This window comes from Lepisma saccharinum, chromosome 13 (genome assembly GCF_977018435.1).
Source record: "Lepisma saccharinum chromosome 13, izLepSacc3.1, whole genome shotgun sequence".
NCBI lineage: Eukaryota > Metazoa > Arthropoda > Insecta > Zygentoma > Lepismatidae > Lepisma > Lepisma saccharinum.
In genome coordinates, this window is record NC_139241.1 from 49,473,913 (window position 1) to 49,500,448 (window position 26,536).

At 36.8% G+C, this 26,536-nt stretch overlaps 3 protein-coding genes across 8 annotated transcripts in view; 1 reads left to right on the top strand and 2 right to left on the bottom strand.

The window, feature by feature from the left end:
- The window catches only part of LOC145996952 (glycerol-3-phosphate phosphatase-like), a 37,748-nt gene extending 34,185 nt beyond the window's left edge, over positions 1-3,563 (bottom strand). Inside the window, exons 1-2 of one of the 6 annotated variants that reach the window (XM_083133543.1) lie at positions 3,525-3,563; positions 818-914 (exon numbers count right to left, since the gene is read on the bottom strand). In XM_083133543.1, coding sequence (XP_082989669.1) covers positions 818-905 — 88 coding nt within the window. In that variant the 5' untranslated portion in view covers positions 906-914; positions 3,525-3,563. The other 5 variants (XM_083133537.1, XM_083133542.1, XM_083133541.1 and 2 more) reach the window with 5 other exon arrangements.
- A 214-nt stretch (positions 3,564-3,777) lies between these two features.
- Positions 3,778-10,387, top strand: LOC145996953 (large ribosomal subunit protein eL39-like). Its single transcript, XM_083133544.1, has 3 exons — positions 3,778-3,934; positions 7,847-7,950; positions 10,254-10,387. The coding sequence occupies exons 1-3, from the start codon at positions 3,932-3,934 to the stop codon at positions 10,300-10,302; spliced, it is 156 nt and encodes a 51-aa protein (XP_082989670.1). The 5' UTR covers positions 3,778-3,931; the 3' UTR covers positions 10,303-10,387.
- Positions 10,388-17,378: 6,991 nt separating this feature from the next.
- arr (low-density lipoprotein receptor-related protein 6) overlaps positions 17,379-26,536 on the bottom strand; it is a 131,378-nt gene continuing 122,220 nt past the window's right edge. Inside the window, exon 20 of the mRNA XM_083134147.1 lies at positions 17,379-24,935. Within this exon, the coding sequence (XP_082990273.1) occupies positions 24,031-24,935 (905 nt within the window). The 3' untranslated portion in view covers positions 17,379-24,030. The remainder of the gene's footprint in view (positions 24,936-26,536) is intronic.

Here is a 26,536-nt window from a genome sequence, read left to right on the forward strand (position 1 = left end):
TGAGAAAAATCATTTAAAGTGTGTTCCGATTTAATTATGCAACAATTAAGGACATTTCAATAAAATGTACTCAATTCTCCCTTGTAATGCTTAAACATGCAAAAATTTCTTGTATCAATTGATCATCACAGTTGAAACTATGATGTGCCACAATGGTTTCCCCCACATAAGGAAGTGACTGATTAACAAAGTGCCCTCACATTTCAAAATTATAAATTTTGTTCAAGTATGCTGCATCAATGAATGCACACATTTTATTTAAAAATTTCTGTCACTTTTCTTTTTTTTATTTCTTGGATATATAATCTTTTCATTTGTGTTAAAAGTCCATTTCTAGCATGATTTGAAGAAAATAGCCTGAAAAAAAAAACACTATGACTTGTACTACATTCATTGTTTTTAGTATTATGAGCTCTGCTAAGCCTTTTCTTTTCAAGTTTTCCAAAAATTATTGACAATTGTAGAACCTCACAAGTATTTAAAGCAATAGTTTACCTTTTCTGGGGGGAAAAAACAACTTTTTGACTGGGTTTTTTGGAGGTTTTTTCGAGGTGGGTTTTTCTGGGCAAAAAAAACATGTGGGGAAAACTGAGCAGGGCCACGTGGGCCAACTCTGGTTGTCGCAGGCATAAACCTTCTGGTTTAAGAAGGCTAGAGAGTTAGTTAGTTAGCATTAAGTTCTGCTAAATTATAGCTAATCATAAATTCACCTAAAAAATAACTAAAGAACATTAAATGAAATGATGATTCAGCATACCATGTACTGACTATCTTATTAAAATGACCTGATTGGGATAGCACTGACGATCAAACATACCATCGCAATCTGTCAATACAACATCAAATGAGGCGATGAAGTCAGAGATTTCCTTCTGGCTCAGAGTTGAAAGATTCCGTGCTGCCATTTTAAAAGGCTGAAATTAAAACACAAATATGTCATTAACACCTGGTGTTTTTTATGCAACATGCATAATCTAAGGAAACTTCAAGTTCTGACTTTAAAATAATAAACAAACCAAAAGTAGAATTATGAAGTAGCTTACTACAGGTGTGCACCAACAGAATTTAAGAGAAGAGCAAGTGAAAAATAATTTTGCTTCATAGTTCAGTCTCAGTAAAAACACTGACATTCTGCTTCTGCATTTATTTACATATAAAAAACAAGAGAAAATAACAACTTCATATGTTTGTACAATAGCCCATCTAAGCCCCGCGACAGGTTAAGTTTGCAGCAACATTTCACACATGTAGACCCAAACGTGCACACAGAATATAGTTCCGCTGCAACACTGCCAATTTCCTCGCTGCCTGTGACATGAACAGCTCGACGGTTGAGGTAAGATTGGCACGGGAGATGCTGAGCGCCGTTCTCACTTGGATTAATACATAAAACTTGCTGCAAAGTTAACTTGTCGCGAGGCTTAGTTTGCTGCACTTTTGACACTAGGTGTAGTGCAGGTGTATCCAGGTGTCAGCAGGCTGGTGCAAGGAAATGATGTTCAACCAAGCAGATGAATAGCGGTGTTCCAAGTTCAGAAGATTCAGCAAATGCCTGTCTGCTGCTTTAAACTTTTATATGATTAGTTAGCACACACCACGTGACCATACACCACACATTACAACACTCCAGAACATAATGAAAATGGTGCAGACACCAAAGCAACGGAGTAGACGATTCAGTGTTCCACCATATAACCAATTTAGACATGCGAGAGTCAAACAGAGCTGCGAACTAGATGGGGCTAATATAGTACCTCAGCATGCCAAATAGGATAACAGTTTCATACATCGAAGACACATTTCTTCATTTTTACAGAAGAAACTACTTACGGAAATGAGTTTCTGTACAATAGCCCATGACCGGGGAATCATGTCAGTGTTTCCAACCCCCCTTTTTTTCTTTAACTATGCTTGCCTAACCAAACCTAACCTAACCTTATCGGAATGGTTCGTGAGGCTATCTGTCAGATACAATTTGCACACGTGACAAACACGATAGTAGGTATTTTTTGGTGAAGAAGGTTGGATACACTGATATTCGAAAACAAAACAAGCGATATAATTCGCAAAGTAAGCGATATTGCACAGTTAAGTGTGTTCGGTAGCACTTAGAAAAATGCATTATTTTAGTAGAAAAAGTGTTTATTTTCGTGTAAAAAGCATAAAGGCACCTTGAACTATGTTCCACAATACACAATTGGGTAAAATTTAAGTATCCCCGAAACGCATTTCTTCAAATTTACAGGAGAAATTACTTACCAAATGCAGTTTCTTTAGAATTGTAGAAGTTCGGGGAAGAGTTTTCTTGCATCGTTCATTCAATTTTGCCGGTAAATCATCTATTTTTCGATATAAATGTGTGACTGATGCACGAAACCTCTTGCATCCATTTACTTCCAGGTGGATGTAGCCTGTGTGTGATGACGTAATCCCGGTCAGTGTTTCCAAACACGTGTTTTTGTAACTGAAGAAGGTACGTTTCTGTAAATGGTTTGTGGGGCTATGTGTCAATGGTTCGTGGGGCTATGCGTCAATGGTTTGTGAAGCTACACAGGTATTTTTTGGGGGCAGTGGGGTGGAAACACTGCATGCCGACTACAGTAGTGAAACTGTGACCGCCATTTAGCGTGTTACTGAAGGGAAAAAGAAATGAACGAAACTTACTTCATACGTCGAAAATATAGATTATTTCCGTGAAAAAAAAACAAACGAAATGGCACCTTCAAGAATCCTTAGGAATGCAGAATACGTAAGTACCAATGTGAAAAAGAAGAAAATAAAGGAATTTCATGCGTTTCGGGGATAGTTAACATTTAATCAAGTAGTTAACTAGAAGTTTTGGAGTGGAGAAATGTGTATTTATCAAATTTTAGGGTGGGGGTGCAAAAAATTCCTGAAAATCGAATCTATATTTTATGAGAAACGGTAAAAACGAAAATACCGTTACCGTTCATAAAACTGTGCAATATATTATGCTAGTTGTTCATTTGACCTACAGAAAGCCAATTTTGAAAATTCGGTGACATACATGTGAAAGTTATCAGGAAATTGTCTTAAAACTGACTAAATTAACAAAATCACACACATATACACGTACACCATCTTACCGGCTCACGTGAAGTATGCTTCAGCTGTTATCCTCGTCAGTCACGTTGTGAACAGCTGATCATGCAGTTTGTAATTTCTTTTACAAACTTCTTTCTGTGTCCTATAGTTTTGTTAAAAACTAAATGTGGTTAAATAAAATTTACCTTGATCTGAGAGAGCAAATATTTCCCTGATCTTATGCAGCTCTCCAAGAAGAAATGCTGAGGCATTCCAGCTTGGCAAATAGAAAGTAAACATTCGTCTAACCCGCGGGCATTAAGGGGGCCCGTTCCGAAAGTCCAACGAGTTATTGCCATAACCCGATCCATAAAAGACATATTTAGCGCCAAAAACCATCGCAAATCGGACTAGTTAAAAATTTGGGGTAGATAAATCATGAAGCCAGTCACGATAAGAATAAAATGTTCTCTTTTTACCTGTGGTGCGTCTCTACTTGACACATTGGTGATTCAGTAGGATCATGGAGCAACCTAAATCCTAAATCACGCCTAAATTTAGGTTGCTCTATGGTAGGATGCTCGGCAAATTGTTCATGAATTTTTCTCTATGCTTGTACAGAGGTTGTCAGCAGTTTGTTTTTCGTTTGCTCTTAAAGAGTAAAGGAAAATAAAGAATGTGATGGCCAATTTGCTTGACAAAAATTACTTCACCATTCTTGATTTCGCTTCGGCCCCAGAGAGCGGAGGCAGCGGAGGTTTGTGTTCAACCGTTCCGTTCGGCAGATAGTTGAGCGCGTTCGGAATCGGGAACGTAATATTCATTTCGGGTCGTCATCAGTAATTACGAAAATCTGACGACGTGTTATTTTTATATATAAGACACAATGGTAAGTTAATTATCTCTATTAATTGTATTAATTACTTTGTTTGGAAATGTCGGCGCGCATATGGAAAAGTGCGCAAATATATGTGTACACATGAGTGCACGTGGTTTCCATGGCCGAAGATAAAAAGTTTCTAAACATTTTGAACAAGCACGAATTAATTTGCCCCTCCTCCCTCTTTTGAAATTGAAAAAGTTTCATGGTTCATTGATATGTTGTTTTCTGATATTTATAGCTTGTGGAGATGTGTTACGCTGAAGTGAAGTAAAGTACGTGCGTTGCCTTGACGCAGAGCAACTTTGCTCAATGGGTTCATGCATGTGAATATGGCACACTACACGACAATCCAAAACAGCAACAAGTCGGACGTTGCCTGCCCTTTCATACATACAAGATATTAATGAAAAAGTCAATAAACTTACAATATATATATTTTTTGGAACGAGTTTACAATACCGGACCACTCTCCAATTTCTATGAAATGTCGCCTACTCACTAATTGTGAACTCCTAAACACGAATCTGCATGTAATAATTGGCGGTCAAGTATGGAAATCGAGAAAAAAACGAAATAAAGTATGTTTTCTTAACGTAACGTAACCCTACCATAAGAACAGTAGCTCCACGGAAGACGCCATTTTCCCAATATGAAGAAATCAACAGGCAAGACAAGGTATAGTTCTCGTAGATAAAATATTAATTTTTCTTTGTATTTATGCTAATGGAACCTAACCTAACAGGCCTAACCTAACCTCGTAGGCATTCCTCGTCTTACGTCAGCAAGATTGTTGTGCATAAAGGAAGACCATTAACGAATTGCGAAAGATAGATGGTTCCGAATTGCTGTGTAGGGACAATCAGCGTGGTAAATTGCAAGGTTATTTTACAATTTCTGGACGTAAATGTACAATTTTAACAAGCGACCGCCAAATATGAACTACAGTTACGTCATCAGGACACCGAAATTAGTAAGTAGGCGAAATTTTATAGAAATTGGAGAATGGTCCGGTATTGTAAACTCATGCCTATTTTTTTTTATATTAAAATGGTTTTTTTCTTCAAACACACAGGGCTGAAAACTTAAGGAACCAAAATAGACTGGCGCGTACACCTCCGTAGATTATCGCTCGTCGTGCTTGTGTTTTGTCGATTGCAGGGTTTCCAACCACTCCATTGTTTTCTGAAAATATGACGTGTCTTGGATGCATGGGAAAATTCATACCGGGTGTGGAAGATCCACTGGATTTTGTAATTGGGTACTTGAAAAACGGGTAGCCCCTCCGAACAATTTCCGACAAGGTTAGGTTAGGCAAGCATAGTTAAAATTTTGTTCGTTAAATAATGCGAAGAAGCTTAAAAAAAATCACGAATATTTTTTGTGTTACGAATGTTTGAAATACTGCATAGACAAAACACAAGCACAATGCGATGCGAAGGTGTACGCGCCATACTGTTTCTTACGGAAACTAAGCAACGCAAATAAAGAAGTACTCGTAATGTGAAAAATTGACATTACTTTCATAAAAAACACAACTTTAATACACCTTCAAGTATGTTCCGCAAAGCAGATAGGGGTAACATTATCGTATGAGGGAAACTGATTCCTTCAAATTTACAGGAGAAAGTACTTACTGAAATCATTTTCTTTAGCGTTTTGGAAGTTCCTGAATGTAGATTTGATCCATTTTAATGTGAATGCGTGTTGTTTTCTGCCTCTGTCCGACATGCTGTTTCTGCTCCTGCCATTTGCTTTCTGCACGAGAGTGCAATGTTCCGTGTGTTAAGATGATGCAACCCCGTAGCCAGTGTTTCAGCCTCGCCGTGTTTTCACTAGAACATGACGTGTCGAGTATTTTTAATTATTTTTTTTAACTGCTTGCCTAACCTAACCTTACGGAAAATGGTTTTTGGGGCTAACGTCAATGGTTTGTGAGGCTAACGTCAATGGTTTGCGACGTATTAGCATCATTTCAAATCCGGGCACAAAAGTAGATATTTTCCGGTGACCGAGGTTGCAACACTGCATAAATCGACAAAACACTCTCAGAACGCCCCCTAAACCAGTACGCTATCATGGCCATAATGTGTTACAGATTCGAAACAACAAGTAAGTACTTGTAAATCTAAGAAATAGACATTGATATGCATTATTTCACTTTAGGAAATGTTCCACATTCGAAAATAACACGTTAGCAATGTAAAGAAGTCCGAAATATATGATTTGTAGGTGTTTCCCTCATACGATAATAGTACCAAGATAGGTAAGTACGAATGTTAAAAGTGACGTAACGAAGTAGTTACGTGTGTTTGTGGAATAGTAAATATTTACCAATGCTCCATTAGAACAAAAATATCTTGCCTCTGTGAACTTGGTGAAATCTGTTATTAAATACGATTCTAGGAATGCCCTAGATGGAAATGTCAGTGGCAGTATTTTGTTTAAGGAAAGCTTGCACATGGCATTTGGTGGGAGACTGCTGGTAGAAATAAATTCATTACTACTTTGATCTAGTCAAAACACCTATAACTAATTTATTTAGTCCTTTTTAACATTGCTACTTACTTATTCTGCATTGCGGAACATTCTATAAGGTGTAATTATGAATTTCTCACAAAAATAATTTCAATTTTTCATATTTCGAGTAATTATTGTTCCTTCTTTTCCGCTTCCCTGACGCACAATATGGCGCGAGCGTTCTGGATCGTCCTGCTTGTGTTTTGTTGATTTGGAGTGGGTATGCAGTGTTTCGAACATTCTAAACAAAAAAAAAAAAAAAAAAAAAAAAAAAAAATGGAACGACATGAGATGACCGGACCCCTCTCAGATTTTCTTCATATTTGGCATACTCGCTAATTGAGGCCTCCTAATCACGAATCTGAAGTTAAAATTTGTCTGAAATGTCTAGAAATTGCAAAATAAGCGAAAATAAGGCGTTAGTTTTCGGAATGGAAACTGTCGATTTTCGCGAAATTTTTTGTTTCACAACCACGTATATATATTCCTGATACTACCACGACACCAAATTTAAACAATGTTTGCCTAACCTAACCACACACCAATAGTTCATGAGGCTAGCATCAATGGTTCGCAATTTCTAGACGTGACCGACAAATTTTAACTTCAGATTCGTGAGTATGTCAAATATGAAGAAAATCGGAGAGGGGTCCGGTCATCTCAAGTCATACCAAAAAAAATAACTACTTCCGTGTTATTAATTTTCTATTTTTTCCCGTGTTTGAAATTATGCTGGTAACCTAAAATTTGGGGTCATATAACCATTGACGGATAGCCCGACGAACAATTCACGCTAAGGTTAGGTTAGGCAAGCATAGTTAAAATTGGAGTCTTAGAACCATGCATGGGTACCCCCACGAACCATTCACGGTAAGGTTAGGTTAGGCAAGCATAGCTAAAATGTGGGGTTACGTCATCAAACGCATGGAACATCCAGTTCTCGTAGAGGAAGTACATGGAAGGAATGGCAGTTGCGATATTTTTGTACATATAAACATGAATTATCGCTAAAAAAGATGAAATGATGACAGAAAATACATTCGGGAAGTTCAACAATGCTACAGAGAGTGATTTGTGTAAGTAGTTTCTTATGTAAAAATGAAGAAATCCGTTTTGACTAGTTGAAAGTGTTACCCACACTTGAAATGGCCAAAAATTAGAGTTGTGTACATTTTTTGTTTCAGCTTTTATTCCTGTTTCTTCTCTGCTGTAATTTCGTGCATGTACTTGTGGAATGAGAAGGAACGGTCAATAACTGTAATTCAGTTTACTTGTGAAACTTTATGAATGCATCCCCATAGTTAATACATACAATCATTAAATTCTTAAATATGTTTTTAGTCCTTTGGAAATATTTTTTCTTTTGATTATTTTGTAACCTGTATTCATTTTTTTCTTCAGGCTTCCCATAAGACATTCAGGATAAAGCGGAAGTTGGCAAAGAAGATGAATCAGAACCGTCCAATCCCTCAGTGGATTAGAATGCGCACGGGAAATAGGATCAGGTAAGATCAGATGTTACATGGGGTCCATCGTGAAATCCTCCACCCTCGATTTCGCTAGGTAAAAATTTTTTTTAGGAAAATTGTGTGTTGCAAATTGTGAAAAACAAAATTCTCGAGCGCGGTACCAAATATTTAAGAGCATACAGCCATTTAAAGTTGCGAGGTGGAAGTCTACTTGCGGCCATGTAAGTTTCGTAGCAGCCACCCACACCCGTACCAATGGATATATGTCGCTTTTTCAGGGCTAAACAAAAAAAAATATAAAAATTGCCCCTCAATTCCAGGGTCCTCCCCTGGGGTAATTGACCTACCACCCTGCCTTTAAAATATGTAGACGTGCACCTGTCACATTAATGCATTATGGAGGCCCTGAAAAACCGTAATGACGTTACGTAGGTAAGGAATTTTAATATTACAAAAATGTAAGTTTCATAGCACATAGATCTTTAAAAATTACTTAGAAACTCCCTTTCTTAGATGAAACTTCATTTTGGACAAAAAAAAAAAAAATTGAAATGTGCTAGAAATCGAGGGTGGATGATTTCACGATGCAGCTGTTACAGTTACAGTATTAGTTTTAACTATGTAAAACAAAGCCCTCCAGCTTTCCAGGGCAAATTAAAAATTTATTAACCGCTAGTTTATTTCAGAAGTTTGTAATAAAAAACAGTATTTCTCTTCTCTCTTTCTATCTTTCCTTCTTTAGAGAGAGAGAGAGAGAGAGATAAAGAGAATAAAGAATCCTTGGGTTTTCTTAAGCAATTTTAAAGTGTAAATTAGAGATGTAAATCCAAAAATATGTTCTAGCGTAAATGAAACTGCAACACAAAAAGTAAAAAAAAACAACTGTTATTGTTATAAAGTTAGCTTTTGAGCTATTTTCGCTAGGTTTTAAACTGTGTATGCTCATGATCTACAACCTGACCTGGCCTGTTACATGGGTGCATGCATTCTTTAGTTGAAATGTATCAAGCTTATGTTGGTGCACATTTTTTCCTGTAGGTGATAAGTGCTTTTTTCCTGCATACCCTGGAGTAGGAAAAATACCACAAGGTATTCCAATGAGAATCACAGTCACTAATAGAAATTTTCCATTTGCCTCTTTGTATCCCATGCCATTAGAGTGCAGATCTATTTAAAACGTTTGTACGAGAATGTTCGTACTTCAACAAGAAACGTGTTCCGATCGTCCTGGCCTGAGATATTAATGCATGTGTTTAAGATTCATTTTTAATGGTATGTATATTAACCTGGATTATTTATATAATTATGAATGTGTAAAATATGAGTTTTTATGTCTTCAATTTGACAATATTGTGCACGAAAATGGGTATTGCATAGAATTTGCATGATATTAGTGTTCATGTAAAGAGGGTGACTGTTACATGTAGTATTGAATTAATCATTTGTTATAATAAACTTGACGCTAATTGAAATTAAACTTTACTTATGTTTTCCTTTTTTTAAATCAACACCATTAAACTGTTCTAGCTTCAATTAAATTGCTCCCGGGGGGGGATTTACGCTAGTTGACCTTGCTTAATAGAAACTGGATTTGAATAGTGTGTTCCAGTTAAACGATCCTAGGGACCTGGTCCTGCTGTGGTGTGACGACCATAAAAAGTGGCGGCAGTTATCGGCGAATATAGAAAGGAGAGGGGATTCAGTTTAAAAAAAACTAGATTGGTACAGAAGATCCCTGGATTGCAGCATAGAGATCTGTGGTAAAAAAAGTAACTGACTTTGTATGAATTTTGAATTTGCCAGAGATTTGAGAATCGGGGGAAAGGGGAGAGGTTGCATATGGTTCATTTATATGCATACTTAAATGTTAAATTGTTTTACCCTTTTCCTCTGGTTGGCCAATGCTGATGTGAGGTGGTCCTTAGTCTTTTGCGTAAAATGATAAATTTAGTTTAAATGCAATGAGCACGTCATGTTGAATGTTGTGATTACTGGTAGAACACTATTAATATGATAAAGTTCATAATTGAAACACATTGCCAGCTGAATGCATTTTTTGTTGTATCTCCACTTTTTGTCAAACAAGTTGATGATATCGTGTTCCATACATGTTGCGTCACATCTGGATGTCAGGTATGAAATGTTTTGTGCAAATCTTTGTGTATTTAAAATCCACATATGTGAAACTTCAATCAGCTCTCCTGAAAAATTGATGCAGATGGACACATGACAAAATAGTTCTCAGCTGGCAATGCGGATCTTAGAAAATAAATACTGACGTGTATTGATATTGTCCAACAATGAGCTTGTTACTCATGTCAAATTTTTGTCTTTGCTAGGTACAATGCCAAGAGGAGACACTGGAGAAGGACCAAGCTTAAGTTGTAAAAGTGGGTGGCAATGATTTCTTCACATCTATCCATTTTTATCAACTGTACGAATCATTTGCTATAATACAATGAGTTATGAATAAGCATGCAGTTTTATTTGTCTGATTTTATTTTTGAGGTGACCCTCATGGCAGAGTGGATAACATAATGTGCTGGGTTCGAAAGCCAGCCTTGACATCCTTCATCAATTTCATCACTCATCCTCATCTTTGCAATTAGCCAAAAGCGAAGTAAAATAAACCAAATCAATCGATAATTTTATTTTTGCAAACAAACCAGGATTTGAAAATACGTGGGTCGTTCAATATATAAGTTTCAGTTTGCTGTAAAAAAAAAATATTTTTAAGATACATTAGAAAACTATACATACATGTGTAGGAGGATCCTTCCCCACTTCTCCACATAATCCCCATAGAGATTCAGGCATTTTTCCCACCGTTGCACCAATTTGTCCATACCCTTTGCAAGAAAATCAGGGCTCTGGCTATTGAGCACTATTCTCACATTCCGCTTCACTTCGTCATCTGTTTCGAAACGGTAACCTTGCAATTCAGACTTTAACACCAGGAAAAGATGGAAATCACTCGGTGCTAAATCGGGGCTGTATGGAGGGTGGGGCAGCCATTCCCACCCCAATTCTTCAATTTTGTGTTGTGTTTGCACTGCTGAGTGGGGGCGAGCGTTATCGTCAAGAAGAATGACAGCAGCTGACAGGAGACCTGGTCGCTTATGTCGAATTGCGTTTTTCAGTTTATCCAATGTTTGACAATAACGGTCAGCATTAATTGTTCTTCCTCGCTCCAAAAAGTCCATCAGCAGAACACCCTTAGCATCCATGCTTCTGAACTCCTTATGACGCAAGCCTGTGTTTTCCGAACAAGCATTTACTTTTCGCCCTTGAGCGCATGCGCCTTCACATCTGATAACAAATCGATTGTTGTTCCTTGTAGACGAAGGCTGGCGCTTGTCAACAATGTGCTTCTTTTTAATGGCATTGCTTTATACAATATTTTATAGCACAGGGAAACTTATATATTGAACGTCCCTAGTAGAGAAACAAAAATTCCGTGCCAGATGGTTCTGACCAACCATCCTGAAATCTTGCCTCAGTATAATGTCAACTTTATTTCTGAATTGAGAAATCAATTTTTCAATCTATTTCTGGAAAAATTTGTGGTATTTTCTAGTGGCTTGTCTGAGAATTTTGCAAGGTTTGGTTTATGGTTACAGTATATTTTCAGCCCTAATTTTGCAGATGACTACATTTATACGGTGGAGCTCCGATTTTGTTCCTGCATTATACTTTCAATCTTCATGGTCCCAATATAGCAAAATACTACAAAATTTTCCCGCATTTGATCACTGTGGTCCATTAAAAAATGTAAAAACGAGGTTCCACTGTGTATGTCTGTGTGTACATTTTTATACAGGGCTTAGTGGCGGATTACCAAATAGGCCCACTAGGGGCGGCAAATCTTTTTTCCAGAATATCAAGAATAATAAAAAGTGTCTTTACATACACAGTGATAATTTAGACCTATGAAACAAATGTTTCAAATCAACGGTTTGCAACACTTTCCCTTCATACGAAAGAAACGTTGATGTGTCAGATTTGTGTGTTATCAAGAAATGTTTTGTCTGCTCTGCCTCCTTTAGGCGCCAATCAATTTGTTTTTAACCCGTGCTGTGGCTTTTATCGCTTACAATGACAATGCAAGCCGCCCACCCTTTGTTGGTTTGTTTTTGTAAATACATACCCCTCGATCTTCCACTAAGCGTTTGTTAATGGCCAGGCAGGAAAGAAGACTGATTGTTTGAAACTCGCATCTGTAACAATGCCAGTCTTAAAAAAAAAAATAAACACATAAACACTGCTGATAAGTGAGTGAGTGAGTGCAGCTTTCGCGTGGACCCCAACTAGTTGTTGTCTTACTGTATACTGGTGCATTCAGTTTGTTGCTAGTGCATTTTCGATTTGGTGTTGTTTTTTTTTTTATACAGCAGGCAGCATGAAGCGAACAAAGTTAAGTGGGGCGGCTTATCGTAAACTTGCAAACTAAAAGCGTGAAAGAGAAGCAACCTTACAGAAAAAGCTTGGTGCAGTGGACACGTTTTTTACGCTATTCCGAAAGCAGTTCAAAAATTGAAGTGGAAGCGGCTACATCGAGTGAACTCTGTGAAACACAAAATGTCGAAAATATCGTGGGTTTAGTGGAGGATTTTGAGGTTTTTGATTTTTATCCTTTGTTTTTTATTTCAGTATGTTCACTAATCTTTATATTAACCTGTAAAAATACTGCAAATAAGTTACTACTTTTCTTTTGAGAAGGGCGCACATTAAGTTTGTGCCTAGGGTCGGCAAGGAAGCTTAATCCGCCACTGACAGGGCTACTATATATGATCCACCAGATTTAAAATACTTTCTTTTAAAACTATTACAAATCAAATGATGATCGATACATGAAAAGAAACAAACTCACCAAGTTTTCGTAATAGGCTAAACATGTTCTGTTCTGTGTGCCCCATTGGTCACATGAGACATGTCCAGGTGGTAGTATGGTTCAGTTCATACCTGTTGGTGATCACAGCAGCACTGATGCATTCCCGGTGCTCTTTATCAGTGTTGTTGGCAGTGGGAGTATGTAAACATGGTCCTTGACATATCCCCAAAGGAAGAGGTCACACTGCAGTAATAGAACAACTCTGTTATTCCAACACACAAAAACTTTTTTCCTGCATTGTGGCCATTTTATAGCACCACTACACTCATGCCGCCACCTGGCATTTGTCACATGAAAACTTCGTGTTTTTCCTGTTTTTTCACACAAATCATCATTATGCATGTAATACCTTGGAAAATACAGGGTTTTGAAATCCATTGAATCATTCATAGTAGGCCCTGTATACTGGAATTAACAGCTTACGCCAGTGGTTCCCAAAGTGTGAACCACGGTGCGCTGGCAGAACAAATTGTTTTAGTATTTTTTACACACACACAATGTTTCTGAATTTGAAATGGGCTGTTTATTTTTTAATTTAAGGTAAGCAACCTAACCACACTGAGCATTGCAAATGTTAGGCCTACATTCTTGGGTGCCATGGAAAAAGCTTGAAACTGTAAGGACACCGTGAAACGAAAATATTTGGGAACCACTGGTTTAAACAAAACTTCCTACTACCGACAGTGTTTGAATGATATTTATAAACATGAGAATTTACACCAATGAATTTCATATGTAGTTGAACAAATTATTTTTCCTCACCTAGTCAAGACTGAAGTGTGTTCATGCTTACCTTATCTCGGACATTTCCGGTCATTATTCCTGAATGTAGTCTCTCAGGTAACAGGTAACTGTCTGTGCCTTTTAAATTACTTCACATCTGGGCCTGGACAGGTTCCTTATCTCCTGGACTACTTCTCCCCTCTTCTTTCTTCCTTATTTTTGTACCTCATCTACAGTACGGGCGCGATAAGAAGCGGCGTGCAATCAGAACGCAGAATGGGACCAAATTCTGTCTCCTCGTTGGCTACCATGTGGCTGGGGTTTTCTACATTGCCACGTTCGCACAAACACGCGGACAGCCTGTTGGCAAGCTCGGGGAAAAAAGCGTTACCCGAAATTAAGCAAGTACGTATCAGTATGCTAATATATGTTATTTCTGCCGTAAAGTGATAATTTAACGAATCTAGAAGTTTGAATCTAAAGTTTCTTGTAGGTTGACGTTAACTTCCAGTGTGAATTTTACATTCTGGCAAGCATGAAACATTTTACATTCTGGCAAGCATGAAACATTTTATCTTCCTGCTCTACACAGCAACCGAAAACCTTCACTGAAAGAACCTTTGTTGTGTTTTTATTATGGTACATTGCAAGCATCAGCTACCGGCATCTTTTTACTTACATTGTATCACAATTACCAACAAAAGAAAATGCGTCTTGTGTTATGAACAACAGTGGCAAATCGTTCTCCTTTAATTTCATGCCGCCTCTCTTTGCCTTCTTTGTCACGCCGCAATTGTTGAAGCTTCAGGACATACAAATGAAATGTATTTCTTCAAAATTAGGGCAAATTACGTACAACTTCGTTTCGTTAACACGTTTTTAAATTATATTTTGAGGAACCTAGAAAAATTCACTTCTAAAACAGAATTTTACAGAACTGAGTTACTGTATTACGGAGAAGAATTTATCAAGAACAAATCAATTGTGTGTGAATTGATGATTGAGTTGGTGTTTTAAAGTCCACTTTATGCACACTACGGCCAATCTGGAATGGACCTACAGTTGGAAGTGGGATCCGAACCACTATGTGCCTGGACAGGGTATCATACCCAGGACTACTTGATTACAAGGCGACAACACTTACCCTACCACTGTGCCATCGGGGAGGCACATGTGGGTGTGTGAAGTGAGATAATTTGGGAGCTATATGAGAATACAGGCTCTGGCAATACAGAGTTCAATAAATTACAACGAAACGCTTGGCAATTGCTCGATTTCCTTAACATTAATGATACATTTGGTACATGTGTTATTAATGCTTTGAGCTATCTGTATGTAAAAATCATAAAAAATGAATGAAAGAACAGAAGTAGTAGTTAAAGAATCAGTTGTTTTTGCTTACCGGCTACCATTGCAGTGGCGCTATCCCAAGATCATCTTCATTGTTGGTTGGTAAAGGAACATCTTCATCTGAGCTACTACTGTCACTGCTGTCTTCCCGCCAAAGTGAAATTACAAAATCCTCCTTTTGCTGCTCTTCAACCCCCTCCTTTTCCCATGCTTCGGAAATAATCTTCCTTGTGTGTTCTATAGCGGAACGCCACCTATCTGCTGTCACATCCCCGATAGCCTGTTCTGTCAATTGGAAAATTTTAGACTGTGTAAAAGGTGGCAAAGTGTTCCTTTGTGCTACCAGCCCTTTGACCTGTGCCCAAATAAGTTCGATTGCATTGTACATACAATGATATGGCGGGAGACGGACCACTGTATGTCCCGCTTCTTCTGCAAGCTTGTCTATTCGATATATGGGGAACTGGGGTTTGTGTAACATAAGGAGCGGCAGTAGTTCAACCTTCCTCATGTTTCTGTGGGCTCGCGAAAATCCTGAAGTAGGTCAATATGGCAACAGCGTGTCACTACCAGAGTGGGTGGTTCCACGCCGCTTGCTAGCACGTCTCGACAATAGTGGTCTGGGTAAGTTTAAGTGTAAAATGCAGACTATGATTAACTTGCCAGTGGCCCAGCTTCCCCTGTGTCAGAGCAGTTAGGATTTGATATTGGGAGTAATCAACCTGAAAATTTGTTAAAATCTTCAGTGTTGCTTAGGGCAACTGTCGGTCCCTGAATGGTTGTGGCATAGATTTCTCCCAGTGCTGGTGCTACTACTGTTCCTAGTTTGTATGCTGACTGGCCAAAGCAGTATTGTACATGCCTTAGCCACTGAAAAACAACCTTCCTAGGCACCTGCTTTATATTACATCAACACCTGGTGTGTTTAGGCATTAATGACAAGTTAGATACAACCACAATACCCTGAGGACAGAGAGAACCAAACCAGTCTCTGAAACACAGTTATATAGAAACTTAAAACGGGAATTAAAAGTTTTAAAGATTGATTAAGATCAATCACCACTGATCAGCTACAAAGAATAATATAAAATTAGTTGTCCAACACTGATTAAGGAACCTCTCATGATCTGGTATAGTTGATGCAAATGGTTGAGAAATGCCTATATGTAATAACATTGCAATGTTGCATACATTTTATAATTTTTCTAAACTAGTTTATTGTAAGGACTGACTTGAGAGGATTAATTTTGGTGTAAAATATCCTTTTATTACTTTTGGAAGTGCATTTATTGGGAGACGGGAGTGTCGTCAAAATCCCCATAGCCAACTCAAAACATTGTACAATTCTTTTGTTCCTATATGTGTACTTTAAAGCAGCTTTCCACAAACACAATACACATATGCATTGTAAAGCAAGTGTGTTACATCTCCGTTCATATGCGTAAATGGCAAGCAGGCAATGAAATATCCACTAGAATCTGTCGTGGGTATCTGGAGCAAGCGAAAGAAAACAAGTCTGTGCAAGCACGAGATGGCTCCATCAATTAACATGTGAGGAGGAAGAGGATGCAGTTACCAGCCTTCGCAGCAGCTTGTACTGCTTCACTCTGCCCACTCAATCCCCCTCCCTCCAGAGATTCCGAGGATAGAGTGTAATTTGGAAAAAAAAGCATGAATATTCTCCCAGTCATCTTCTAGAGAGCTTTTGAACCAAAGTGAAAAGGGGATTTTGACTGACAGTTCCGCTTAGATTTGTCCTGTCCATATTTTAAAAATCCTTAATATGTCCCATTTTATTAAAGTCTAGAAGTTAGCTCAAAAATTGCATTGTGTTTGAGACATTTCATGCTAACAGAAGTCTATGGCATATTTTAAACTAGTGTCATTGAAACTGTTATTTTTTATATATATAGTCGCTTTTCTGCAACTTTTGGCTAATTGTGCATAACAATCCAAATGCTAGAATTTCATCGAGAAGCTTCGAGCAAGCAGCAGTTCACTGTTTTTATTGTTTTGTATGTGTTCCGTTATTTCTAGAGCAGTGAATAAGTAAGTATGACCAAGAAGTGTACATGTAGTTTCAACGTGGGACTACACAAAGAATTTAATTCCTGCATCTCGACACAAATTCAAAAGGAAGTTCCTAATGAATTGGTGAATGCTAATATATTTTCTAGTTTAACTAATAATAATAAAATAGTTTTATGATTACCCCATCCTAAAAAAAATGGCAAACTGATCAAAATATTATGGTCACCCTAATTTTACATCAAAGTGTCAAGCAAGACTGACTCCTTCAGTCTATAAGCAAGCTTTGACCGTGCATGAGTGAACAACAGACTGTGGCAACATTGATGCACATCATTTAAGGAAATGGCCCAGTCCGAGCAACAAGTGATGTTTCAAAGCAACACGTGTCACTTCAATCTGAAAGCTCCTTTAGAGGTAGCAACATGTGCAGAGGTCACAGAAATAAAACACAATTCAAATATTTATTTTGTTTATATATAACAAATACACAAGAAGGCTCACGTACAAAATGACGTGGGGACAGTTCAATTCTGCAATTTATTTTACATTATTTCCCACTTTCTTTTGTACAATTTTAGCACTGATATTTATTCAACACCCTCAAGTAAACCGTATGATACATACTGACAGATGAGGCAGATTGCTAACATTAATTCAGTCATTAAGCATTAGTGCCAACATTAGGAACAATGGACCACATGCTTCTGTTGTCTTTTCTAAAATTATATTTCCTTAAGCACAATGGTTATGCTTGGCACAACTAAAAAAAAAGTCTTGTAGCGTCAGGATAATTGAAGTATATACAGCACCATTATAAGTGACATGTAGGCAACGTGATGTACAGATAAATGTCCCAGAAATACAAAAAAATGGCACTTTACATATTGTAAAAACTTAAAAAAAAACTACCAGTTTAAGCACGAAAAAGTGCTAACACAAGCTTCCAGACATCTGAAAATATAAATTAACTCGCACTTTCACAAACTACCGAAAAAACTTAGTTATATGAAGTCTTAACCAGTACAATAACAAGATGTATTAAAACAATAACTGCTGATTTACATTGGATAGCACATATGATGCTTCTATCCATTCATTATTTTGAAAGAGGCATGCAGAAAATAGACATATTTCAATTCATCTCGATGGTTCTATAGCCATTGTTGCCATTCACTCAAGAGATTTGTTGCTTTAATGAGGTAAGTACAAACATCCTGTGAAATTAATGTGTGCCCAGGCTAGAAAATATTCCACATTACGAATCACATTCGAATATCTTCACACATGATTAACCAATCGCTGGGCATGCTTCAATGGATACAATTAAGTAAACAATATATATATATATATATAACCAGCCAGCCGTCACATAACATGCAGCATAGATTGTATTTTTTATAACTGTATTGAACGAACTATATTTTCTATAGCTTACCAATTAGTACACTCCTAGCATTTCCAACATTACTATTCCCTGCAAATTTTTCCGGTGTCTTCGGACCGGGCTTGGGAGTGGATTAAAATTATTCTTACATAGTAATCTATGGGAAACAGCATCCTGCATTAACGAACAATGCCCTAGAACAGACTGCATCATTATGCAAGACACTCACTGTAATGACTTAACGTACTACCATGTTTTTCTTTTTCATTCCATGAAAAATGAATAACTATTGTTTTAAGCATTGTAAACAATCCATATAACTCTGGTCAAAATTAATTTCTTGTAAAATAACTCATGCAAGAGCTGTGTTGGGCAGGAACTCTCTGAACATGATGAGGCCAACTGATTTGAATATAGTAGGCTTTTCAGATATGGGATGCTAATCCTAATATTTTAGGTTCGTTGATAATGTTGCCAAGTTATTACGAAATCCCTCTCAAGAAGTTGTGAAATATGTCTGTTTTCTGCATTTTCTTTATAGACCTAAAGGAGTGAAAAATCATAGCTAACTCTACTTATTCCTTGAAAGATTGTGGAGAAGACAAAATACATGCTAAGATGAAACATTTAGTTTTGTGAAAATTAACAGATTTACAATAATACAATACAAATTTCTAATCCAAAATATGCATAAACTATTTTCTTGTGCACTTCAAACTGTCTTGAAATCAAAACGGGTGTTTCCAACTGTCTTCTACACAAATAAAATACATATATACAAAATAAAAACATGCTGAGAAAAACTCTTGCACAAGAGAAGTTATAAAAGCTGATATCTGCAACTTTTTATATGTAGAAATATAACAAAGAAATGAACATTTATTACAATATACACTATGTACATGATTGCATAAGTGCGTCATCAGGAACTGGTTTGGTATCAACAATGCTATGAATGCTCTCAAGCATGTTAGTACTGCCCAATATTGATCAGAAATTCTACTTTGCAAATATACATTGTATGTTTATGAAAATTAGCTGGTTTTAGATATTCACATTTCAATTTGATGGAAATGTATAGATACCTTATTGAGTTTCACCAATAGCAGCATGCACATATGAAAAATATGTTCAGACTGAAATGGACCAAAATTTCAGCAATGCTTATTGGTGGGGAGAGAACTATGTGATTTGTTTACATGGTTGCAGATTGCCTTAACGGAAGACTATCAATTTCAGCTTTTCTGTTGCTCTACACTTAAGACTGATAACTCTTATTAAAGCAGGCATGTAATTTCCAACAACTGCATCATGATCTCTATAAATCTGTTATTCTTTTACAATTTTCTTTACAAACAATTACAGTGCAAGTTCTTGCATATAGCAGATAACGGGTGGTAGTACAGTGGGATGCATAAGTATTACTCTGCAAATTATCAATGGTTATTTTCATTTATTTTATCTTGCATCCTACGTGTTTTTGAGAAATTGATTTTTATATAAACTGGTGTAGAAGTTGTCTGACATTTGTTTGAATTCTTGAAGCTCTCATTGCATAAAAGAAAGAGAATAAACATGATGTTGGACAATTTGCCTGCTAAAACTCATGCATCCCACTCTACATGCCAAGAAATTTCAAATTTGGTAGAAGGTATGAGAAACCAAAGACCACATCGATATTGAATGCTCTCATGTTTTTCCAAACTTTTAACAACTCTAGAATAGCCTGTGACCTTACTTTAAATTTGAGTCATCTAATTTCAGATGCCGCTGGACCTGGTACGTTCCAGCCAGGACTTTTTTAAAAAATATTTTCTCCGTTCAAAAAAAACATCTTTGATATTCCACATTCTTAAAACTTCATGTTTTGAATTCCTTCTAGAGCATTTTTTTTTCTTGTTTGTTTACTTTCGCTATTCTCTAGATATATGTACAGTAAAACCTCGTTAATCCGGACAGGCAAAAGGCAAAATAAAGAAGAAAAAAACAGAATGCAAGGTTTTAAATGTGGCTAGAACAACACATTCATCATATTGCTCCGTAACGGACTCCCCTTGCTTTAAGCCAACACAAATTTTTGAAGTCGACCAACAAGTTTGTAAAAAAACACAGCCCAAAGAAAATGTCCTTTGTGCATTGCATATGCCGCCATTGTTAGAATACACAACATATTACTGTACTGTATAGTGTATTTAGGCCTATGCTCTTTAAATACACCATAATAATAAACATGTTTTGTTGCTATAAACTGAGTTTTAATGCACTTGCTACTGTTCTTTTAGGTTATTTCAGTTAATCCGGACTTTCGTTAAACCGGTCAACTTATCCCCCCATTAGTCCGGATTAACGAGGTATTACTGTAATTGTTTCTAGTACTTGACAAACTATCAGTGCGATATGGTAAAATTAAACATGATAAAAGTCTGGATACACATCTTATTTTTGTTCAAAGGAGTCTTCCTCAGGTTATTTCTATCTCATTATTTTATGCATCTTCTCAGGTTAATCACGACAATAATAAATTGGTAAATTTTATCCCATGTACACTTGCTATACATCACTACAATCACACACACCCTACCTTATCCCTGCACTAAATGTTTCATATACTTTTGTTTGTATTTATAACTATTTCAAAATTCATTTCTGCTTGAAAAGCTCATTGTAAATCTCATCAATGAAAATATAGGAAAAATAAATTTGCCAAAATTACACTACATGCAAGTGAGTGATGAAACATTCTTGTCATCATTATTATTATTAGTAGTATTATTCTACCTGTATCTTATACAAAATAATTTTCACAAGGGAATGGTAGTAAATCATAATCCTCATATATTGTTTCCATGCAAGGCAAGCAAGCTCTAGTTAAATCAACATGCTGTAACATGAGACAGTGTCGTAATATTTTATCAATTTTTTACTTTACATGTTAAGAAGTAACCAATGTACATTAGCCAGTTGAAATTAACTGAATGCCTACTATATTTCTGGAAATTTATCATTAAAAGAAAGAGATTTATAAAACCGTCTTAAGTTAAAATGCATTTTTACAAATCATGACGAGTAATGCAAATTAGAAAATCATATATAACACTATGTTCCTTAATGACTTTCAACATGTTCGGTAGCATTTGTTACCTTCATAATGGAGTAGACTACACATGTGTATTTCAAGTGAAAAGAGGCAATACCCACCAATCAGCATATCTAGATCTTACGTCCAATTTTTGAAGAAGAACAAGATGTAAAAGAGAAATTCGAGCTGAGCCAATATCACTCTCAACCGATGTTGATAGTTTTATCAATTCCCACTAATACCGATGCCGATACTTTAATATTGTAACAATTTAATTCTTTCTAGCATATTTATAAATGTCAATACAGTGTCAATTTAGTGGAAACTTCATTTTACATTTTTCAGGGGACTAAGATGAAAACTGTATCATAACAATCTAGCAGTTTTCACTTCAAAATATACTTAAGTTCACATATGAGGTGATCATTATACAGTAAAACCTCGTTAATCCAGATCCCGATAAGCTGGACATCGCTTAATCCGGACAGGCAAAAGCCCCCCCCCCCAATAAAAAAAGCACAATGCAAGGTTTTAAATGTGGCTAAAAGAACTTCCCAAAGAAAAGGCGGTCAACCACTGATGCAATTCTGTTTCCCGCAGACTTTGTACTGTACCGTATAGTGTATTTAGGCGTATGTCCTATAAATACAGCATAATAAACATGTTTTGTTGCTATAAACTGAGTTTTAATGCACTTTCTACTGTTCTTTTAGGTTATTTCAGTTAATCCGGACTTTCGTTAAACCGGTCAACTTACCCCCCCCCCATTAGTCTGGATTAATGAGGTTTTACTGTATTAAAATAACCTTCACTTGCTAACAAAATTTATTTTCCCATGCAATATTGTGTAAATATTGCATACTATAAAAGTGTCCTAAAGACTTGCACACTGAAAATACCAGTGATCAAATTCAACCAATTTTTCGGTATCAACTTGGCCAAAAAAAAAATTAAATACATACTTCAAAAGAAGTAGAAAGATAAAATAAAAAAATGACTGCCAGCAGCAGCAACACATGGTTAAAACTGTATAAGTAACAGAGCTCCTGAAGCATACAGTACCAAACACTACACATGGGATAGCGGGCACATTGCATTTTGATTAACTATGCTAACACTGAAGTTAAGGATTTGGTGTTCCCAGCTATCAATACATGCAGAAATTGGAGTCATGATTTTTAATTTGTAAAATGAATTTACATACCACTTTGTTACAAAAATGTGACACTCTTGCTTTTTATTGTGCAGACAAACTTTTGTATTTGTCTCTGATAGCTGACGAAAATTATCACTGGCATGCAATTTGTTTTAAAAATTGCTGAAAAAATGCACACACCAATCTTATGATTAATCAACATGCTTACTTATCCACAAAAAATCTTCTCTACTTTATGAAATTGCTAATGTGGTGCCACAAGCAATGTACTAGTGAAACTAGCAAAAACTAAAATCCAGAACGTAAAAGCAGGGTTACACTCTGTAACATAAACCACAAATAAAAAAAAATATAAAACAATAATTTCAGGTCTAAATACTTGCTGAAGTTGCAGCACAGTTACTTGAAAGTATTTGAAAGACTCCTTCTCACTGTGATCTATCAAGCATGTTACTAAATATGTAATTTCAACAGAACACTCACTCCTCCTATTAACTACACTAATAAATGATCTGAAATTGTATAACTACCCCAACAAGACTTGGCACATGATTTGAACTCTTAGAAACAGTAAACATTAACACAGTGTAAATGTTTAGCACACAATAACGATTGATTTAAACCTTTGAGTAAAACAGTTATACTGTATAGTAAGTGGTATCATTTTGTTTCATTTGTAAAGTTTTTTTCTCCTTTGAATTCCTGCCATTTCATGATATGAACATACATGGCTTAACATGATCACAGCCTACAAATATATGTATTTTTTTTTCATTTAAAACCCCAGATTAAATATAAATCATCTCTATAATTCACCATCCTTCATCAACAAGTATAAAATATGTGATAACTTGGGCCAGTACAACAAATTACACTGCATACTATGGATGAGAGGATTCAAGTATCAGATCCATGAATCACGATCCTGATATCAGATTCAGGGTCAAAATTCCAATATTGGACCCAGGAATCAAACCCTGCTGGATTCAGATACTAGATATTTGAAAGCCCATCCTTACTGCATACTCCCAGTTATTATAACTAAGGCACAAACCTGATTGTCATTTCATATGAAAAAGACAAAAATACACTGGTTACAGTACCAGTAATCATTCGAACACAGCATTATCATCAAAACACTGGAAAAACCATATACAAAATTACATTAGACTGGGAAAAAAATAACACAAAATTACACCACTTTGTCATATGATTATAAACATTAAGGATACCAATTATGAAGTAGGATAATAATAATTGGGAAGGAAAATAGTTGAAGCAATAGCTGTACAAAATAGGGACTGTACAAAAAAAGAAGTTTCCAACCCTCAGTCGTTACTAATATACAACCCACCCCATTTTAACCACTTCCTATTTACACTAATCCCCTTTTGTCACATGCATTACTCAAGCATTGATGTGGACATTTACCAACAAAAAAAAAGGCAAGTTTGAAAAGGAAACCTATGGTTTTCAAGCAAAACATGTGACAAATGCTACTGTCAGCAATCACACTGACTACCTGGTGATGGCACGGGTGAAGGTGGCGGTGGTTTACAATAAGATCGTTCAGTAGATGGGGAGGGAGGGCACGATATTCCATCACTGTGATAGTGTGACCTTGGAGTAGGGGGAGGAGGTTCTGGGTCACTGCTGTAATTGTACCCCAAATGGGAGGAACAGCACCTTTCTAAATAAGGGTAAGAATCGGACTCATCGCACACATCGGTGCTGCAAGGTGTTGGCGGGGGAGGCTGGTTGATTGTTCTGTAATGGCGATACGGACGCTGCCTGTAATTGGAGCAACAGTAGCTCTCCATACACTGTGAGCGCGTATCGGTCACCGGACTCGGTGGGGGGTTTAGTGTCTCCCGAGGATAAGGGATGGTGCTGGAACTCGAACTAGATGCACCCGTAACATGGTTACGGTCGTAGCTGTTCCCGCTTGCATTGTCCAGCATCGACATCCTCACTGCATCTGTTCCGGGAAGCAGTCCATTTTTCAGATGCAATTTCGGGTTTTTATTGGGACAGCCGGGTTTCGGCTGGAACATTTTTTTCGGAGTCAACGGATCTGCAGCGGGATCGCTGATATATTCGTGTACTTGCGAACGTCGCTTACAAAAATAAAGCATCACACTTATCACTATTATAATTACTATGGTACTAACGAGCCCTACAGCCAACATGACACGTTTGTCTGCACCGAAACTGCCTCCGACGCTTCTCTTGGCACAGTTGCCAGGAAATTCATCGCTTCCAGTGCGGCAGTCCTTCTGACCATCACACACGGAACTCGCTGGAATACACTGAAGGGAATTGGAACACTGGAACTCATTTTCGGTGCAGCATCTTTCATCTGAACCATCGGAACAGTCATTATTACCGTCACATATCAAGCCTTGATCTGAAATATGAATATAAACACTGTAACACACTGTAAATCTTGTACAGCCACTGACACTTCTGGGTTGTAGAAATTCAATTAGTCAATGGGTCATTACAACCCAGAAATGTCCATGACTGTACCAAGTGTCATCTTTGTTGCGAACAACCTACAAATCAAACAAAATTCTAAAATAGACAGTCACATGAGAAATAAGATCTATGAAATATAAAATATACTTTTACACAAAAAAGAAAAATAAGAATAAGGGTACTATTAGCAAGTAGTAACCAACCATAAAATATTTCAAATTTAAATATGGTCTTGTAAGTACATAAAAGATGCCATATCCCATTTGGTGTAAGATAATAACCCTGGGTACTATGTGTGGATAACAGAAAACGGTGATAGGTTGGATATATGGGTTAAACAATGTGTGCTGTGGAAAGATGGAGAATGATTTGCTAAGTCTATTTTCACAGGAGTGAGTCAAGGTTGGTAACTTACAAATTATATGGGCTCAAAAAGTCACCTTGCAACAGTTTGCAACAAAATAACGAAGGCCCGTGAAATTTGGTTTCGTACGGAGCAGCTTGGGATAAAATGATTTGTGCATGCGCCAAACCATTCACTCCAGCACATACATCTAATCACAAACCGGAAACGGGGGAAACTTCAATCCAGCAATTAAATGTAGTCGTTGAATCTTACATTAAAAGGTTAGTATCGTATTTTCTAACCAATTATTTGCTACAAATATATTCAATTCACAATACATAAAACTATACATCAATTCCACATATGCATTGATACACTGATTCTGCTGTAAACCGTTATACTTATAATGCATTGTTACTTGCTTCCCAAATTATAAAAGACAAACCTAGACCCATTGCATACATGGATGAAATCTGCAATCAGATTTTAGCTAACAAACAAAATGACTTATCGTGTCGTGTCACTTTGTGACTTGCCGTATTGCACTGTGTAATGTCATGTCGGATCCAGTGTGGGCCTGGCCTTAGAATTTACAAGTAACACATTCAGATGCATCACAACAATTTGTAAAGGAACTTGTAACTTTGTATCAAGCATATAAAGTTAAGAACTGAACTACCAAATACAGCAGGACTTTCAATAATCATAATTCGTGCTTCCGAGAAATGTAGTGACATGCATGTTTTCCACACTCCTATCCATTTTGTGATTTCTTGATTTTTGTGGTCCTTGCCAACTTGGGAGTTTTTATTTGGACATTGGCATCAAGTGCTCCAGTTCGTGATGTTTTGCTATTAGCTGTCAGCTGTGCTGACTGATTTTCTCGAATTTTAGTTCTACAGCAACATGATTCATTTAAATGGACTTCTTTATTATCAATTCATTATGGCTCAAAGTGTTTATGCAGAAACACTTCAGTTTTGGTTACGAAGCTTTCATCAGGCTAAATTATTTTACAAAGATGTGTTTTCTGCACAGATTACCGGCTTTTTCAGTTAAAGGCACTAACCTTGGTACAATGTCAACTGTAATCCTAGTTCACTTAAGATTCTTCATGGATATTTTTAAAACAACAGGAACACTTACATTTTGTGGACTGCGACATTAAAAAACATAAAACTAGG

Bases quoted from the DNA above. Each gene is read 5' to 3' on its own strand.
- LOC145996953 (XM_083133544.1), top strand. The intron at 7,951-10,253 runs GTAAGATCAGAT...TGTCTTTGCTAG, and splicing joins CGCACGGGAAATAGGATCAG to GTACAATGCCAAGAGGAGAC.